This window comes from Rhamphochromis sp. 'chilingali', assembly GCF_963969265.1.
Source record: "Rhamphochromis sp. 'chilingali' genome assembly, chromosome: 8".
Lineage (NCBI taxonomy): Eukaryota > Metazoa > Chordata > Actinopteri > Cichliformes > Cichlidae > Rhamphochromis > Rhamphochromis sp. 'chilingali'.
Window position 1 is genome coordinate 14,878,964 of NC_137935.1, and position 20,218 is coordinate 14,899,181.

Here is a 20,218-nt window from a genome sequence, read left to right on the forward strand (position 1 = left end):
ATTACATTCTGTCTTTATACTATGTTATCATTTCATGATAAAAGGAGGGAACTGTTGTGATATTTTGATACCATGGTAGCATTTACAGGATATTGTTTTATAGTGATATTATACAGGAAAACTGTTACTCAATAAGGCCCATTTACTAGTTGTTTTTCTCTTTCTCTGTGACCCAAGAATTGATGTGTAAGACTCACAGGCTGGTACCCCAAGGTCGAAAATACCACAGAGACGAGACCACTTCCTTACTCCCATCCTCCCTTCTTTATCTCCTAGAAAAGAGCTTGTTAAAGGCCAGGTGGTTTGTTTCAGAATTCACTAATGAAAGAACTCTGTATTCTATGTCTAGGAGTGTATTTTGCTGGAATGATCATAAATTGTAGCTGAACTGATAAACTACACAAAGGATACTTCTTTGCTCAGAAGGCAGGAAGACGTTTCCTTATTTGGTCTGTACCGGTTTGAACTGAGAATCTGCTGACACACGAACCTTTTTTTTCCTCTATATAAACTGTTGTATACTGAATAAACCTTTGAGTTGATTTTGGAAGAGCAACCTGAAGCAGTTTCTGTGTCATTTTGTTCTCCCAAGCTACTCCCGGCGCTGTAACTAACCTGCTGAACGGCATACCTGAGCTTACTTTGAATAATTAATTTTATACAGAACTCTGCTTATCGGTGCTCACGCCTTGGAGGAAACCCGATCCATGGAGAAACCCGGGACGGAGATTTCTTTCACTCAGGTTGGTAATAAATGTATTACATGTATAAGAACAAGCGTCATGTTAACAAATGATAGCCGTACAGTAACTTTTATGCTTATTGTAGCTGTTAGCTAAAAACGCTAATTTAGCGTAGTTTGCCCTGGATTCAGCTTTGACAAACAAATATGATCGACTGTTTCTAGTAGAATTCCAAAGTTGTCATCTTCTACCCTCTCAGAGTACCCCCTCTGTATGCTTGCAGAGACCCCTACAGTAGGGAAACATGCAAAACGGTGTCCAAACCTTTGTGTTTTAGCTTTATTTATGTCTTACACAGCATCCCAACTCTTTAGCTAACTTAATAACATTAGCTAAAGTGAATAGTTAGTATAATTCATTAGTGCAGCATTACTGGATCACCTCTGTTTGAAGTGATATAATATGATATACAACTATCACTGTTTAACTACCATAATAATTCTTAGAGTACTGAGTGCATGCTTAATTAGATTTTTTTTTTTTAAAGCATACTGCTCCATTACTATGTTTGACAGGCTGAAGTTGTCGGGTCACCTCCTAAATCGACCATCTTTTACAGGTGTTTTGTGCCAGAAATGGAGTGTCCACTGAAGACTGAAGATACTGAATCTCTACGCCTTGCCATTGATCCCTCTTGTGCCTTCATCTAGACAAGAGACATTAACTTAACCACTGTCATATGCTCTGTACCTACATCACCTTCCCTGACAGTTGTAGCTTGGCTCATCTGAGGGTGAAATTATAAGAATGTGTTATTTTGCAAAGTGCTCTCTAGGGTTCCTAAATAAAATATGGCATTGAAGCCATTTCTTTTGAATTAATCCCTTCTTCTTAAATATAAGAACCTCTTCTGGTTTTAATGGCACTTTGGATTTCCTTACTTTCTGTTCCACTTCCAAACCCAAATAGATGCTGACAAGCTGCCACAGTAACATGGAAGAGGGAAAGAAGTTGGAAAGGACTACAACAAATAAACCTAATGCCTAACAATGAAAAATGTAAAATAAGAACAACAACAATAATAATAATAATAATAGTAACAAGTTTTTAGTTTCTTGTTTATTCCAAATGATCATCCAGATGTCTGTGACATGTGATGACAAACACCATAATGGAAGGCCTTAGTCATCACATGCTTAAACTCATCATATATTTTTGCATATGCTGAACAGGCAGTCAGACATGCTGTAACTGTGTGGTAGAAAACAGCATGAACACCATACGGCAGGGGTCTCAAACTCCAGTCCTCGAGGGCATGGAAAAGTTGCATGACACTGGCCCTTGAGGACTGGAGTTTGAGACCCCTGTCATATGGAATATGACAGGTGTGGTTGAGCTGCATGAAGACTCTGAAGTTTCTGTTCTCTTCTGGCAGGACAGTAATGTGGCCTTGTCCTGTGAGCCACTGTAAGGATGTTCTTAGAGTAGAACTGGACTGTCACCGGCCTCAGGCTCTTCACCCTTTTCAAAGACAAAGCAGTCATTTAGATAAAATATTAGATATTGTTTACCTGTAAATGCACAAAGAGAATTTAGAAATGTAATTATTGTCAAGAGTGAACAAGCGCTGACAGTGTAATCTATAGCTGTGGCCAAACGTTTAGAGAATGAGAAGTGTTGTTTGCTTATTTACAAAGTTTACTGTTTCAGTTATAGTTGTATATCATATTATATCACTTCAAACAGAGGTGATCCAGTAATGCTGCACTAATGAATTACACTTTAGCTAAAGTTATTAAGTTAGCTAAAGAGTTGGGATGCTGTGTAAGACATAAATAAAGCTAAAACACAAAGGTTTGGACACCGTTTTGCATGTTTCCCTACAGTAGGGAAACATGCAAAACACCCAGTTTATCTGCAAGCATACAGAGGGGGTACTCTGAGAGGGTAGAAGATGACAACTTTGGAATTCTGCTAGAAACAGTCGATCATATTTGTTTGTCAAAGCTGAATCCAGGGCAAACTACGCTAAATTAGCATTTTTAGCTAACAGCTACAATAAGATAAGATAAGATAAGATAACCTTTATTAGTCCCACACGTGGGAAATTTGTTTTGTCACAGCAGGAAGTGGACAGTGCAAAAGTTATGAGGCAAAAATTAGAATAAGCATAAAAGTTACTGTACGGCTATCATTTGTTAACATGACGCTTGTTCTTATACATGTAATACATTTATTACCAACCTGAGAGTTTATCTGCTGGTCATTCGACATGACTAATGACTTCTGAAGTCTTAATTCAGCTCAAGACGCTGTAGATTCCCGCTAGTAAAACGTAGTTCTATTAATCTGCGCTTGAACCGGAACCGGATGTAAGTTCCAAAAAAACTGAATTTTGGAACTGAAATTGAATTGTAGAACTGAAACTGAATGGTGAGAAGTGAAACTGAAATTATTCGAGAGCTGAATTTTTAAAGGATAAAATGCAGTTTCAAAGCAAATTAATTCATTTTCAAAATATAAAATTCAATTTCAATTTAGTAATGATCACTTTCAAACCATAAATTGAATTTCAAATTAGACTAATTCAAATTCAGTTTTCAAAAGCATTTATTCAAGTTACAATTCAGATTCAGTCTGAGCAATTCAAATTCAAATTTAACTTATTCAAATTCAGTTTCTGATGGCACAGATTTCTGCCCATACAAGACCAGGTACTTTTGTTCCAGAAAAGATTAAAATGGCAACACACGGTCAAAAAACTGTGTTGCTTCTAGCTTATCCGACTCCCCGACTACTTAAGCATAAATACTTAACAACAAACATGTATATTTCTTCTTTTAATCATTTTACCACTACCAATAAACTATTCTTTAATTGCTCTAAATTGCTTCATCTTACCATGATGATTGTAAAACTCAGAAAAATGGATAGAACAAACGGAATCATTCTTATTAATTTCCTGTGTTTTTGTTTTAATATGTATGACATATTTTATTTTTGTTACCCCTAGGATGACAGTGTTTCAGTTTAATAACTCAAGGTTCAGGTGAACTGTGTTGCATGCAGTTTGCTGTGATTGGGTCATCTTGTGATGACTCACACGAAATGATGTAATGTCAAAAAACATGGCAGTTTTTAATGCACCTCATGAGCCTGTCACAGACTCTGTTGGAGGAGTATTTTTCTCAGCACACATAGTTTTTATGGGGTTACAGTGGATTATGCATTGCACCCTTTTTGATAATTGTGTTTGGCTGCTTTTTTGTATCTTTACTTGTCTTTGTATTGTTTGCGCTGATGTTCCTCAGACTGTAGGTGAAAGAAAACTACTGAGTGTGGAGGGAGATGCTGTGACACAGCCTGGTTTAAGGATCAGAGAAGTGAGAAACGTTAGTTCTAATTTACCTCAGTGTGTAAAGCTGGGAGGCAGCGAGCTCTTAGCCTTGCACTCTGATGGCGATGTTGTCATTGGGGGTTTTTTTCCACTGCATGTTGCATCTAATCCACAGTACAGCTACAACAGCAAACCCCAAACTACACCTTGCAGCCGGTGAGTGCAAAGGTACTGTTAATATCTGCTGATTTTGATACTATTTCCATGTTCCTATGAGGTTGATTTCTGTATGATAAAATAAATACTTTTTCCACTTTTAATTAATTAATTCATTTTTTTAAAGCTTTTATCAACGGGGCTTTCGTTGGATGATGGCTATGATATTTGCAGTGGAGGAAATTAACTGTAATTCAAGTCTGTTACCAGGTGTTAAACTAGGCTACTGGATTATGGACAGCTGTAACCACATCCATAACAGCCTGCAGGCTCTTCTGTCCTTACTCGGTCACTCTAAAGCTATCAGCAGTGTGGTAGAAAACACAGCAGAAACTGACAGTGGTATTGAAATGGAAGCATTAAAGACTGGTGAAACAACACAAAAGGAAAGAATGCTAACACAAAAAAAGGGCTGTATTAAAGCTAATACCACAATGCTGAATAGTCTTAAAAAAACTGTAAATGACATAAAAGTAAATGCAACAGAAGAGACAAAAGCAAACCAGTCATCCACATGTCTGTATTATTCTCCTGTGCCTGCTGTGATTGGTCTTGCATCCTCTTCCCCCACAAGAGCTATAGCTCAAACACTTGGACCTTTTAACATACCACTGGTAATACACCACACAGCTTTGTTTTTTAATGTTATATACTTGATTTGTGTTTTCTCTCAATGATAAAAATGAACTCACTTTCCATCTAGGTGAGTTATTTTGCCACTTGTACCTGTCTTACTGACAAGCGCTTGTATCCATCATTCTTGAGAACTGTGCCAAGTGATGTCTTTCAAGTTAGAGGTCTTGTAAATCTTGTCACTTACTTTGGTTGGTTCTGGGTGGGCACACTAGGCACAACGGTGAGATCAAAATCTTTTTTAAGTGCTATGACATGACTTATAAATCTTTCATATATATATATATATATATATATATATATGTGTGTGTGTGTGTGTGTGTGTGTGTGTGTGTGTGTGTGTGTGTGTGTGTGTGTGTGTGTGTATTTATTTATTTATTTTTTCAGGATGACTACAGCCTTTATGGCATACAAGCATTCTCTATTCAATTTAGAAAAGAAGGTGGGTGTGTGGCATATCACCGCACTATCCCAACATCACCCACAGTGGCTGAGATAAAAGAAATAGCAGACAAGCTGCAGAGTTCAACTGCTCGGGTTGTGGTGGTGTTTGCTACAGAAGTGGAACTGCTAGATCTGCTTTTAGAAGTAAGTATGTTTGTTGATTTATTATGTGATTTAAAATAAAACTTTATACTCACATTTTTTTCACATTTTTGATTTTATAAAACTATTATAAGACAGAAACTGCAACATAAATTGTGTCTGTTTTCATGATTACATAATATTATCCAGCTTGCTAGGAGGAATGTGACTGGGATACAGTGGATAGCAAGTGAAGCTTGGGTTACCTCTAGCCGGCTAGCCTCACCTGAATTCCACCCTCTCCTAGTGGGAACACTGGGGTTCTCTTTCCCCGGAGTCAACATCCCAGGCTTTCAAGAGTTTCTTTTGACTGTCCGACCCTCTCCCAAACCAGGAATGGAATTTTTCAATATGTTCTGGGAAGAACATTTTGGTTGCAAGCTAGAATTTGAAAGCCAAAGACCCAAAGACTATGAAGCAAATATTGTTGATAACTTCACTGATATGTATAGTTTTCACTACAACAGGAACGGAGATGATTGTTTATTTAATGGGAGAGTGGAGGAAAAACCCGTGTGCACAGGTTCAGAGGATTTGCGATACACTGACAGCAGTTATAGTGATGTATCTCAGGTTAGAATTTCCTATAATGTGTATAAAGCTGTGTACACCATTGCTCATGCTCTTCACAAATTTTTGAAGTGTGACTCAACAGGACTAAATGAGGGATTATGTGAGATGCACAACTCATTTGCAAATGGTCAGGTAAGTGAAATTATAACAAAATATACCATGAGGATAATGTATACTTTATACTTTATTGATCCCCGTAGGGAAATTCCTCTCTGCATTTAACACATTCACTCAGGGAAGCAGTGTTAATGTGATCTCATGTGTTTTTGTAGGTTTTTAAAATATTTTCTAATGATCTTTTCTTGTAGTTTCTTCAAGATCTGAAAATGGTGAATTTCACTAACCAGTTTGATGAGAAAATATACTTTGACTCGAATGGAGAGCCAGTCCCGCTTTATGACATTGTTAACTGGCAGGAGAGCAGCAAGGATAAAATCAGGTGGAATGTAATACTTCCGCATATAATTGAACAGTGAACGTAATCACCAAAAATATGCAATATTTCTATTTCATGATGCAGTTCTATTGCATGTATTATTTGGTTAGAATGCATTTTGAAATAATTTACCGTTTTTTATCATAGCTTTATCAAAGTTGGAAGCTATGATGGTTCAGTTCCACAAGGACAGCAGTTGAAGATAGTGAAAAACACTATTGTTTGGACAAAAAAGCAATCTCAGGTACGTCAGAGTTAACCTCAAAATATTTATTTTTGTGCCTTTAAATTATTTTTCTTTTACTCTGGACAACAATCTCATAATTCCACTATGTGAAATAATGAAGTTTCCAATCCAATCTAGGATTTCCAATCATGCCAAAAAGTTGGTTCTGTTAATCTGGACATAGTGTTTTTAGTGGGAGAAATGTTTCATCACTCATCCAACTGACTTCTTCAGTCCCACCTGACTGCAGGTTTCCTTACATCTTTCACCATTTTACAATGCTGTGATTGCAGCCATTCCCCAACTCTGCGAATAGTATTCATGGCCATTGATCAATGATAGACAATTATTTGATCAGTGGTTGTTGATCAATTGTGAACAACCACATATTGATGATCAAGAAACTGACCTCACAGCTCGTTGTTCATTCAGTGGGCTAGTTTCAGTCATTGTGCAAAGGTACTGTTTACAAGGTAAGGAACCCTGCAGTCAGCTGAGACTGAGTGACAAAACTTTTCTCCCACTGAAAACGTTACATCCATGTCAACTTTTTGGAATTTACATACCTGGATGATTGAGCATACATCAAGATATTTCATTATGTCAACTCTTAAGGACAAAACAGACAAAACAAAACAAAAAAAACAAAAACAATACTCATTTCTTCATTTGTTTTTTTTTCTACTTTAAATGGGGAAAAGTCTTTGATACACCATGTCAGTTTGTTAGAAACTGCATATCAATGCCCGTTATTAAACCTTTCTGTGTTCCTTGTTCAGGTTCCTGTATCTCAGTGTAGTGCTCCATGTCCCCCTGGCAGCAGGCAGGCCACACGCCAAGGAGAGCCCAAATGCTGCTTTGATTGTTTGCCCTGTGCAGATGGAGAGATCAGCAACCAGACTGGTAGCCTATATAAGTTCAAACACACAAACAAACAATATCCTCCTTTAGCATTATGTAGTGCAATCAAGAAGGTCATTACAGTAACAGAAATGTTGCAGAGTGGAAAAATTATGAAAACGTGATCATATATCTGTTTTATTTGTTCCCAAAGGTTCCAGTGAGTGCACAAAATGTCCTGAGTACTTCTGGTCAGACAAAGAAAAAGTGAAATGTGTTGCAGGGGAAGAAGAATTCCTGTCTTTCAGTGACACCATGGGAATCATCCTGGTTGCACTCACCCTGTTGGGATTCTTACTGACTACCATCATCACCATTGTCTTTCACAGTTTCCGCTATACACCCATTGTCAAGGCCAATAACTCAGAAATAAGTTTCTTGCTTCTCCTGTCACTCAAGCTCTGTTTCCTGTGTTCTCTGGTGTTCATTGGTCAGCCCTCTTGGTGGACATGTAGGCTCCGCCAGGCAGCATTTGGGATCAGCTTTGTCCTGTGTTTGTCCTGCCTCCTTGTTAAGACCATTGTGGTCCTCCTGGCTTTCCGGACTAATGTACCTGGTTCCAGGGGTCGGAAGCTGTTTGGTACATCCCAGCAGAGGATTCTGATCATCTGTGCGACAGCTCCTCAGGTAGGACGAACAGTCACTGTCATTTAAAGATCAGTTTGTGTGTTTCTGGTATTCTTCTATCATCCTATCCTCCCCTCAGATTTGTCTCTGTTCTGGCTGGGTGTTGGGAGCACCTCCCTTTCCATTCAGGAACCCAAACTACCAAGCTTTAACTGGAAAAGTGAGTATGAAGAACTGAAAATCTGAATTCTGTAATTTATGTTTTCATATTGCCATCAACCATCACAAAAGCCAGTAACACACAGTAACATAGAGGAACCAAACATAATGATTTAAAATCTCAGTGTATTCATTCTTGTTTGAAATCCTTAGTCTTGTAATTTATTTTCTTGATTTAGTTGATATTGCCATGAACCATCCAAAAAGATGGAATTATCCATATCTGTATCTATATTTATATATGTGGTAAGAGACAAATAAAAAATATTCATAAAAATATCCCTGTTTTTATACTTGTTTAACATCTTTAGATTGTGGTGGAGTGTAAAGAGCCATGGCCTCCTGGGTTCTATCTGCTCCTCGGTTACATTGGCCTACTGGCCTTTGTCTGTCTTCTCCTGGCATTCTTTGGACGAAAGCTACCGGACACATTCAACGAAGCAAAGTTCATCTCCTTCAGCATGCTGATTTTCTGGGCTGTGTGGATTTCTTTTATTCCAGCTTATGTCAGCTCTCCTGGGAAATTTTCTGTGGCAGTGGAAATATTTGCTATCTTAGCATCCAGTTTTGGATTGTTACTATGTATATTTGTCCCCAAATGTTACATTATTTTACTGCACCCTGAAAGGAATATTAAGAAAGGCATGACTGGGAAATATCAAAGATGAACATTTATATTCTCAGTGTTTGTGAGAGTAAACAATTTATACAGTTATCATATTTTAATGTGAAAAAAAATTAAATGTCATATTAGCATTACACTATTGTTAAAAGCTTTTACTTTCCAACCTTGATTTCAGCATTTACTCTGTCCTTCAGGGAGCATTGTTTAAATGAAAAGGGGGGTTAAGCCACCATAGAGTAACCTTTTTAAAAAAAACAAAAAACATTTGAAACCAGGCCAATTTTCTAATTTAGTTATTGTTATATGAACTCACAACTGGTATTGATACTGCACAAACATTTTTCTTTAACTATTTTAAAATTTACTGAAGTCTTTCAAACACAGAAACCATTTACTTCTCTAAAATAAAAGACTAGATATGATGTCTGTTGACAACACCTCTCAAGATTTTCACAATGTGTTTTTTCCTATATACAAATAAAGAATTATAAGAAATGTTATACATTAAATAACCTTGGACGTTTTCCTTATGACAGCTGGGATAGGTTCCAGCACCCCCAGCGACCCTGAAAAGGATAAGTGGACATGAATGGATGAATGGATGGATGGATTTTCCTCATGATGTGTCTTTTCTTTTCGGTCAGCACAGACGAATTTTTAAATAAATTAACCCAGTTATTAAGTCTATACCACTAATATTCTTTTCTAGACATTCACTGCGGAACAGCTATATGTCTTCAAAATATAAAATAAGCTTCTTGTTATAATACATATTTATGCACTTTATCTACTTGTACACTGTACTCCAGTTATTATAACATAATTTACCTACAGCTTAGTCAATACAAAGCTAAAATATTATTATATAATAATGTATTTGAATTAGTCAAGAAACACTCAACACTGAATAACTGACTGGAGAGACTGACAGCGGTGTTTCGGAGGATCACCAGGAGGCAAAGCAAAGTGGTGATCTTACCAGGAGACTGGCAATAAAACTTTTCTGGAAATTGATAACAGAGGCAGGTGTCCTCCTCTCCAACTGGGGAAGCTCAGACTGACACTGGGGAAATGGAGTCTGTTCAGACTCTGCAATAGCTGGTGCTGACTCTATAACTGAAGTTGAAAACTTTGAGGTTGTAGGAGGTTGGCGATCTTTCTGGGTTCTGGAGAGAGACATTTGGGAGCACAGATAGTTTTAAAAGAGCTCACCAACAATCCAGTATCACAGCAAAACGTGTAATAAACATGCCGGGGTCCATCCCTCAGGTCATCTTTCAGTAATAAGAGCAGAACCCCCTGCTCTTTACACAGTGAACCAAATTTCCATTTGGTATTGGGTGGGTGTGGCCTTATCTTCCGTAGCTTTATTCTACAACACCTATTTCTATAGTAGAATGTGTAAAAATGTGTGTTTAAAATTATGAGGTATTTGTGAAATATATAAATAATGATGTACACCTGTATTAAAGATAAAAATTCACTTCTAACATGAGCCAAGCATTTCTTTAAACTTGATTAAATAGCAACCTATTTTCTAAAGTAAATTTTTTTAATGCTCTAACTTTTATTTTTGTCTTTGTCAGTCAATTGTGATTTCCCCCCCTTCATTTTTGTTATGTTTGTCTTTTTAATGCATTAATGAACAGCATTAATGGTTACTATTAAGAGCAAGTAATACAGGAAGCAAGCCATCCATCCAACAAATAAAAGCTAATGTTGACTACTTAACACATGCCACACAAAAGAAAAATAATTGCAGCAAATGTGCCTCATATCAGGAGTTTAGTTTTCACTGACAGTATAGATCAATTCAGCTACAGATACAACTTGTCGTATAAGTTAGTCAGCTATGCGATGCAACATTTGGGTCTCATTTAAATCACACAGCACTTGTAGCCAGTGTCAAGCTGACTTATGGAACTCTGCTCTATGTCTCGCCCACACAACAATAAAATAAGCAAAAAATAATCCAGACTTTTTGGGACTTGCTCTGTGTCTTTGGCTTTCTGAAAAATATGACATAATCAATATATTAACATTTACTGCACATGTGTGAGCAGAATTGTTCATTACTGTGTGAATATGCAGTTACATATTAATTTACTATTTTTGTTACAGTTAAATGAAGTAAATATATACTCAGAAGCCATGAATAGAATAAATATTTTGTTATTAACTTCCCATAGCTTTAAAATAAAATATTTGTGACTTTGTCTTTTATTCTTCTAGGAAGACAGTGTTTGAGTTTTGTAACTTAAGGTTCATGAGAATCATGTCAACCTATCTCTGATTGGGTAATGTCATAATGACTCATCTGGAACAATGCAGTGACACAAACATCTGAGCTTTTAACTCACTTCATTGGCTTGTCACAGATGCTGTTGGAGGGCCATTGTTTTCAGCATACAGTTTTTTATGGGGTTACGGTCAATTATGTATTCAGCCCTTGCTGGTAAATGTCTTTTAATGCTTTATCTGTTTTGTAATCCTGTTTACATTGTGTTCTCTGACGTTTCTCACACTGTAGATGAAGGAAAACCACTAAGAGTGGAGGGACACTCGATTAGAAAAGAAGAGGTTATGAGAGAGACACAGCATAGTTTAAAGATTGGGGATGTGAGAAGTTCTAAATCTAGTTTACCCGATTGTGTAAAACTGGCAGGCAGTGAGCCCTTAGCCCTGCACTCTGACGGTGATATTGTGATTGGAGGATTTTTCCCTCTGCATTATGTTGTGCCAAAACCACAGCAAAGCTATAACAGTGAACCCCAAATTCCACCTTGCAGCGGGTGAGTGTAAGGGTATTATTAATCTATGCTGGATCTTCATTTTGGTTTTTTTCTCCCTTAGATATGAATGAATGAAATATCAGTATTTTATAAAAAACTATATCAGTTGCTATGCTGCTATGCTATGTTTACATGGAATTGTGGCACTGTGACTGATGAACAAATGTAAATTATATTTATATTACATAATTTTTTATCATAATTTTTTTAATTAATTTAATTTCTTTATACTAAAAATTTAAATACTTCCATCCATCTTCATCCGCTTTGTCCGGGGCCGGGTCGCGGGGGCAGCAGCCTAAGCAAAGAGGCCCAGACCTCCCTCTCCCCAGCCACCTCCTCCAGCTTATCCGGGGGAATACCAAGGCGTTCCCAGGCCAGCCGAGAGATATAATCTCTCCAGCGTGTCCTGGGTCTGCCCCGGGGCCTCCTCCCGGTGGGACATGCCTGGAACACCTCACCCAGGAGGTGCCCAGGGGGCATCCTTGTCAGATGCCCGAACCACCTCAGCTGGCTCCTTTCGATGTGGAGCAGCAGCTGCTCTACTCTGAGCCCCTCCCGGATGGCCGAACTTCTCACCCTATCTCTAAGGGAGAGGCCAGCCACCCTTCGGAGGAAGCTCATTTCTGCCGCTTGTATCCGCGATCTCGTTCTTTCGGTCACTACCCACAGCTCGTGGCCATAGGTGAGGGTAGGGACGTAGATCGACCGGTAAATTGAGAGCTTCGCTTTTACACTCAGCTCCCTCTTCACCACGACGGACCAGTGCAGCGTCCGCATTACTGCAGCTGCAGCCCCAATCCGTCTGTCGATCTCCGGCTCCCTTCTCCCATCACTCACGAACAAGACCCCGAGATACTTGAACTCCTCCACTTGTGGCAGGAACTCATCCCCGACCCGGAGTGGGCACTCCACCCTTTTCCGGCTGAGAACCATGGCCTCATATTTGGAGGTGCTGATCCTCATTCCTGCTGCTTCACACTCGGCTGCGAACCGTTCCAGTGCGAGCTGGAGGCCTTCACCCGATGAAGCCAACAGAACCACATCATCTGCAAATATCAGAGATGAGATTCTGAGGCCACCAAAGCGAAAGCCCTCCGCCACTTGGCTGCGCCTAGAAATTTAAATACTTTTTAAAAAAAAAATGTCTGCAGCTTTCATGAAAGACCCTTTCGATGGATGATGACAATGGTGTTTGCAGTGGAGGAAATTAACCAGAATTCAAGTCTGTTACCGGGTGTTAAACTAGGCTACAGGATTATAGACAGCTGCAACTATATCCATAACAGCCTGCAGGCTCTGTATTCTTTGCTCACTCACTCAAAAGCTGTTAGCAGTGAGGGAGAAAAAACAGCAGAAATTGAAAACAGTGGTATTGAAACAAAGCAATCAAAGACTGTGGCAATAACAGCCAAGTCAAAAATACTAACCATACTGAAAGAGAGAAGTGCTGAAGTTAAGACAGCAATTCAGCACAATCTTGGAAACACTGAAAATGACATAAAAGTAAATGCAACAGAAGAGATAAAGGCAAGACAATCTTCCACATGTCTGTATTATTCTCCTGTGTCTGCTGTGATTGGTCTTGCATCCTCGTCCCCTACAAGAGCTGTAGCTCAAACACTTGGACCTTTCAATATACCACTGGTAATTATCTGTACAACTTTGTTTAATAATGTTATGTGTTTGGTTTGTGTCTCAATAATATAGAAAGAACTTGCTCTCCTTCTAGGTGTGTATATGGTGGTGGGAATGCACGTTTGTGTCCGCGTGCGCCTGTTCGTCTGTGTCTATATGTCAGGTTGGGTCTTAGACTCAACCTCTCTGGGTACATCTCATCCCTTCCAAAGTACGGATGCCTATCTCCCCTCACCACACTCCCTGCCGGTGGCTGATGCCCTCAGACGTTGGTGTGTTGGTGGTTCTTGTCGACTGGGGCTGGGTGCTCACGTATGTACCGGCTCACTCCTGGTGGTCGATTGGCAGGGCCTGGTGCCTGTGGCCTGGCTGGGCCCCTTCCAGGGGGTGGGGTGCCCTCAGGCCTCTGGGCCTGAAGCTCGGTCCTCTCTGGCACAGCTGGCTGCCGGCAGAGCCCGCAGGCACGCCACTGCAACCCCCTCTGGCCTCTGCTCCGTAGCTGCTGGGTGACCTCTCCTTTGGGGTTCTACTCAGCTCTTCCCAGGAGGGTGGCACGGTTCCTCCCCCTTTGATGGTCCTCCTCGGGTCCTCGTACTCTGAGGCCTCTGGATGTCTGGAGCCTGGATCTCCTCCATACCTGCTTCATGCCCTGGGGGACAGGGCTATGGCTCCCCACACTCCCTAGCAGATCGTTACATGGAGAAACCTTTGGAATACAAGCATGCTGATCCACACAGGTGTGCACACAGGTGTACACACGGGTGTTCACAGACACGGACTACACCTTTCGTGGCTGCTGCCTCAAAGCACATTGTGCGCTGTCTATCTTGCGTGCTGCACAATAGCGTTTAATATTTAGTATCTACTGTTATTTTCTGCTAGCTAGTTTATTGTGATGGTGCTGTATTTATTATGTTGCTTTTTTTTGTTTGTTTTCTCTTCTGTTTTTTCTCTCTCTCCATACAGGTGATCCAGGTGTTTTGTTTGTTTTTCTTTCTTTCTCCCCCCCCCCCTTCTCACCGTCTCTTCTCCCCTTTGGTTTTCTTTCTCTCCCTCTCTTTATTTCATTCTTTCTCCCTGTCCTGTCCCCCAGTCATGTCTGTCCCGTTTGTAGCAACCGAAAATAAAATAAAATAAATACATAATTATAATAAAGGTCAATCAAATGGACCAATATAGAAAGGCCATGATGATCCACTTGGTAAAATAAATCCGCTTGACATCTTTCTTGGCCTTAAGACAACAATTCTGATGGCTAAAGATCCAAATGGAACAAAAAGAAAAAATAAATAAATAAATAAAAAAACAAAAAAAAAACAAACACCTGTTGCTACAGTTATAATATTACCACATTATAGTATGAGGTGTCAGGTGTCCTGTAACATTTGGACCGCATTTAGCTACCATAACACTTTCTGTACCTAGTGTTTAGCTCACTGCATGATTTCTGCTGTGCATCTGGCCATAGAACCATAGCTGAGCAAACATTAACAAGACATTATGGCACTTGTGGAGTGTGACTTCACTTGGGTTTTCTAAAAAATATAATGAGATGAAGACATTAACTTTTGCTGAGTACATGTTGAGCTATCCTCTCTCCCATGTGTCTGTGTCACTCTGATTGGTTAATCTCATGATGACTCATATGAAAAAATGTACTGACAAATGCATTGAGTTTTTAACTCTCCTCATTAGTCTTTTACGGAGTATGTTAGAAAACCAAAGCCAGGAAACTGTTTTCAGCACACAAAGTTTTTATACAACAGAAGATGCATTCAATCCTTTTTAGTAATTGTCTTTGGCTGCTTTTTTATCTCTTTTTAAATCCTGTTTGTATCATGTTCTCTGATGTTCCTCAAACTGTAGTTGAAAGAAAACCAAAAAGGATGGAGGGAGATGTTATGAGGAAAGAAGAGGCTGTGAGAGAACCACTGAGTGGTTTACGGAAAGGGGAAGTGAAAAGTGAGGATTTCAGTTTACCTGAGTGTACAAAACTGGCCAGCAGCAAGCCCGTAGCCTTGCACTCAGATGGTGACGTTGTGATTGGAGGATTTTTCCCTCTGCATTATGTTGCATCTAAGCCAGAGTACAGTTACAACAGTAAACCTCAAGTTACATCTTGCAGTGGGTGAGTGTTAATATTTCTATCTTATTTTTTTCTTTCAAAAGTTTCAATGTTTAGAAACAAAAAAGAAAGAGAAAAAAGATTTGGGTTTTTGATAATATTCCTGTGATTTCTGTATCACTTTAGATAATTTATTCATTTTAATTCTTTATATTTTGTCAGCTTTGACCATATAGCGTTTCGCTGGATGATGACCATGGTTTTCACTGTGGATGAAATTAATCGTAATTCAAGCCTATTACCAGGTGTTAAACTAGGCTACAGAATTATGGACAGCTGTGACCATGTCCACACCAGTCTGCAAGCACTTTTTTCCTTAATCAGTTACTCCAAAACTGTGAAACAAACAGCAGAAACTGAAAACAGCAGAATTCAAATGAAGGGGATAAACATGGCAGGGATAAAAAGGAAGCCTGGGATCCTTTTCTCTGTAGAAAAAAGACATGCTGAAGTTAACATGTCAAAGCCTAGGACTCTTAAAGACGCAGAAAATTACATGAAAGAAAAATTAACAGTAGAAATGAAGACAAGGGAGTATTCCCCCTGTCTGAATTATTCTCCGGTGCCTGCTGTGATTGGTCTTGCATCATCTACCCCTACAAGAGCTGTAGCTCACACGCTTGGCCCTTTCAACATACCTCTGGTAATAAATTGCTTAATCACGTTTAATAATAATTTATGTTTAGAGTTTGTTTTAATTCAATATCATAAAATAACCTGTCTCCTTATAGGTGAGTTATTTTGCCACTTGTAGCTGTCTTACTGACAAGCATTTGTACCCATCATTCTTGAGAACTGTGCCAAGTGATCTCTTTCAAGTTAGAGGTCTCGTAAAGCTTGTTACTTTCTTTGGCTGGTTCTGGGTGGGCACAATAGGAGCTACGGTGAGATAAAGACTTTGATAAATCTCCAGCTAATCAGTCATATACAGGGCACAAAAAGAATCGTTAATATACACAGACATGACTTACAAGTTCTTTTTGGGGATACATTTCAGGATGATTACAGTCTTTATGGTATCCAAGCATTCTCTATTCAGTTTGGACAACAAGGTGGGTGTGTGGCATTTCATCTCACGATCCCGACATCACCCACAGTCGCTGAGATACAAAAAATGGCAGACAAACTCCAGAGGTCAACAGCTCGGGTTGTGGTGGTATTTGCCAAAGAAGTAAATTTGCTAGATTTGTTTTCAGAAGTAAGTATCTCAGTTTTCTGTGGCTTTCCCTATATTGTGACACATTTTGTAGTGTTTTAAGCTATATTATGAAAAGATAGGTATTTCAAATTAATTGTTTTCACATTAATCATAATTTCTTTCTGTTTCATCCAGCTTACTCAGAGAAATATGACAGGGATACAATGGGTAGTCAGCGAAGCCTGGATGGCCGCTAATCAGCTGACCACTCCTGACTTCCATAATCTTCTAGAGGGAACACTGGGTTTCTCCTTCCCTGGAGTCAGCATCCCAGGCTTGAAAGAGTTTCTTCTGAATGTCCGACCATCTCCAAAACCAGGAATGGAGTTGGTCAATGTGTTCTGGGAAGAATATTTTGGTTGTAAGCTAGAGTTTGAAAGAGACAAAAGTGAAGAATATGAAACTAATGCTTTGAAAAACTACAAACTAGGCTCTCAAAACAATTCTGGTTTCATGGTCGGGCTTACTGTTGGGCAAAGTTCATTTAATATGTCTGTTGATAAAAGTAATGAAGGCGCTCTGAAAAAAACTGTATGCACAGGTTTAGAGGATCTGAGTTACACAGATAGCAGTTATAGTGATGTATCTCAGGCCCGAATATCCTATAATGTGTATAAAGCTGTGTATGCCGTTGCCCATGCTCTGCACACTTTCTTAAACTGTAACTCAACAGGACCTACCGGGGGATTGTGTGAGATGCACAACTCATTTACAAACGGTCAGGTAGCTGAATAGGTTCATTTGTATGTCAAATAATGTTAAATATGTTAATCAAGCTTCACATGTTTGGTTTTTTTTTTTTATTTCATGATGAATTTGTATCAGTTTTTATTAACATTTTTTTAAAAATCTTTTTTATGTAGTTTCTTCAATATCTGAAAATGGTGAATTTCACCAACCAGTTTGATGAGAAAGTATATTTTGACTCCAATGGAGAGCCAGTCCCTCTCTATGACATCATTAACTGGCAGAAGGACAGCAAGAATGAAATTAGGTGAAATGCCATACTTCAAGCTAACTTTTTAACTTTTTGTGAAGATGATCATAAGTCAAGAACTACACTTGTTGTATACATTTAAGGATACCAATATTGTTTTTTAATGTAATGTTTTTACATTTATTGTTTTGACTGACTGCATTGCATTGAAATTATCTCTTCTTTTTTCTACTAGTTTTGTCAAGGTAGGAAATTATGATGGTTCAGCTCAGCAAGGACAACAGCTGCAGATACTGAAGAACACTATAGTATGGACAACAAGACAGTCACAGGCAGGTCATAGTTATCCCAAACCTATTATTTATGTTACTTTACATGGTGAAAAGTCTTTGGTAACCATGTCAAACAACCTATTGATTCACATTATTATATCTTTTTTCTGTTTCTTGTTCAGGTTCCTGTATCTCAGTGTAGTGCTCCATGTCCCCCTGGCAGCAGGCAGGCCACACGCCAAGGAGAGCCCAAATGCTGCTTTGATTGTTTGCCCTGTGCAGATGGAGAGATCAGCAACCAGACCGGTAGCCCATATAATTTTTTTTTCCAAAATGCTATTAAAGTTATTTAAAATTACAGATATGTAATGAATAGTTTCTGACTGTTTACATGCATATTTCTGTGTTTTGTGTTTTCAAAGGTTCCACTGAATGTATTAAATGTCCTGAGTACTTCTGGTCAGACAAAGAAAAAGTGAAATGTGTTGCAGGCGAAGAAGAATTCCTGTCTTTCAGTGACACCATGGGAATCATCCTGGTAGCAATTACCTTGCTGGGTTTCATACTGACCACCATCATCACCATTGTGTTTCACAGTTTCCGCTTTACACCCATCGTCAAGGCCAACAATTCAGAAATAAGTTTCTTGCTTCTCCTGTCACTCAAGCTCTGTTTCCTGTGTTGTCTGGTGTTCATTGGTCAGCCGTCTTGGTGGACATGTAGGCTCCGCCAGGCAGCATTTGGGATCAGCTTTGTCCTGTGTTTGTCCTGCCTCCTTGTTAAGACTATTGTGGTCCTCCTGGCTTTCCAGACTAATGTACCTGTTTCCAGGGGTCGGATGCTGTTTGGTACATTCCAGCAGAGGATTTTGATCTTGTGCACTACAGCTCCTCAGGTGAAAGGGAGAAAAAATGTCTGCAACTTTCACATCAGTTTGTTTACATTGTATAGTGTTAGATTGTGTTCTTCTGTTGTTTTACCCCAACCTTTAGATTTGTCTCTCTACTGGCTGGGTGTTGGGTGCACCTCCCTTTCCATTTAGGAATTCAAACTACCAAGTTATAACTGGAAAAGTGAGTAAGAAAACTGTTTCTGTATTTTCTTACACAGCCTGCCCAAAATATTGTAAACGGACATGGGAAATATTTTTCAAATATATATTTTTAATCAAAGAAAAAACAACCAAAAAAACATTTTGCTAATTTTGTATCTGAAAAACATTGGGATGGGAGGAACAACATTTCTTGCAATTTCAGATATACATCTGAATACACTGACGATGTCATAGCCACTATAAGTAGGCCTGTCCCAAATTTTGTGAAATGCATTTATGTCATTAAATTTAAAATAAGCTAAAATGGTACATGTGATCAGTTTAAAGATTCAATATATTTTCTAAATAATTCTATATGTTCTACTGTGAATAAAGTGTTAGTATGTTTTAATCTATAAGATTCATAAATTAAATTCTTTCATCTACCCTTATTTACATTTTTTTATAATCAACTCTTTGGGAATTGGTTTTGTATTTATTTTCATATTTTCATTAACCATCAACATAATAAAATCATATACAGTGGCACTTTAATGGGTAAAGTAGACATAAAAGAGTAAATAATTATAATCACCTAAAATGTACCATCTCTCAAAATCCATTCTAACAAATTTCTGGACATCTTTAGATTGTTGTGGAGTGTAAAGAGCCATGGCCTCCTGGGTTTTACCTGCTCCTTGGTTACATTGGCCTGCTCGCCTTTGCCTGTCTTCTCCTGGCATTTCTTGGACGAAAGCTACCAGACACATTCAACGAAGCAAAGTTCATCTCCTTCAGCATGCTGATTTTCTGGGCTGTGTGGATTTCTTTCATTCCAGCTTATGTCAGTTCTCCTGGGAAATTTTCTGTGGCAGTGGAAATATTTGCTATCTTAGCATCCAGTTTTGGGTTGTTACTTTGTATTTTTGTGCCCAAATGTTACATCATTTTACTGCACCCTGAAAGGAATATTAAGAAAGGCATGACTGGGAAATATCAAAGATGAACATTTATATTCTCAGTGTTTGTGAGAGTACAGTTATAATATTTTAATGTGGAAAAAATAAAATGCCTTATTGTTAAAAGCTTTTACTTTCCAATGTAACCTTGATTTCAGCATTTACTCTGTCCTTTAGGGAGCATTGTTTAAATGTTAGACAATCTGAACAGGAGGGTTAAGCCACCATAGCCACCGTTTTATTTTTTTTTTATTTTTTTTTTTT

General features: G+C 38.6%; 2 protein-coding genes across 2 annotated transcripts; both read left to right on the forward strand.

Moving 5' to 3' along the window:
- Positions 1-4,388: 4,388 nt before the first annotated feature.
- On the forward strand, positions 4,389-9,043 carry LOC308400657 (extracellular calcium-sensing receptor-like; the record flags this gene model as incomplete). Its single annotated transcript, XM_080888494.1, has 9 exons — positions 4,389-4,850; positions 5,257-5,457; positions 5,605-6,159; positions 6,336-6,466; positions 6,611-6,707; positions 7,469-7,592; positions 7,744-8,216; positions 8,296-8,376; positions 8,687-9,043. The coding sequence occupies 9 exons, from the start codon at positions 4,389-4,391 to the stop codon at positions 9,041-9,043; spliced, it is 2,481 nt and encodes an 826-aa protein (XP_080744620.1).
- Positions 9,044-12,971: 3,928 nt separating this feature from the next.
- Positions 12,972-20,001, forward strand: LOC308400656 (extracellular calcium-sensing receptor-like; the record flags this gene model as incomplete). The annotated part of the gene is made up of 9 exons (XM_080888493.1): positions 12,972-13,439; positions 16,553-16,753; positions 16,889-17,476; positions 17,617-17,747; positions 17,926-18,022; positions 18,145-18,268; positions 18,385-18,857; positions 18,955-19,035; positions 19,645-20,001. The coding sequence occupies 9 exons, from the start codon at positions 12,972-12,974 to the stop codon at positions 19,999-20,001; spliced, it is 2,520 nt and encodes an 839-aa protein (XP_080744619.1).
- Positions 20,002-20,218: the final 217 nt, after the last annotated feature.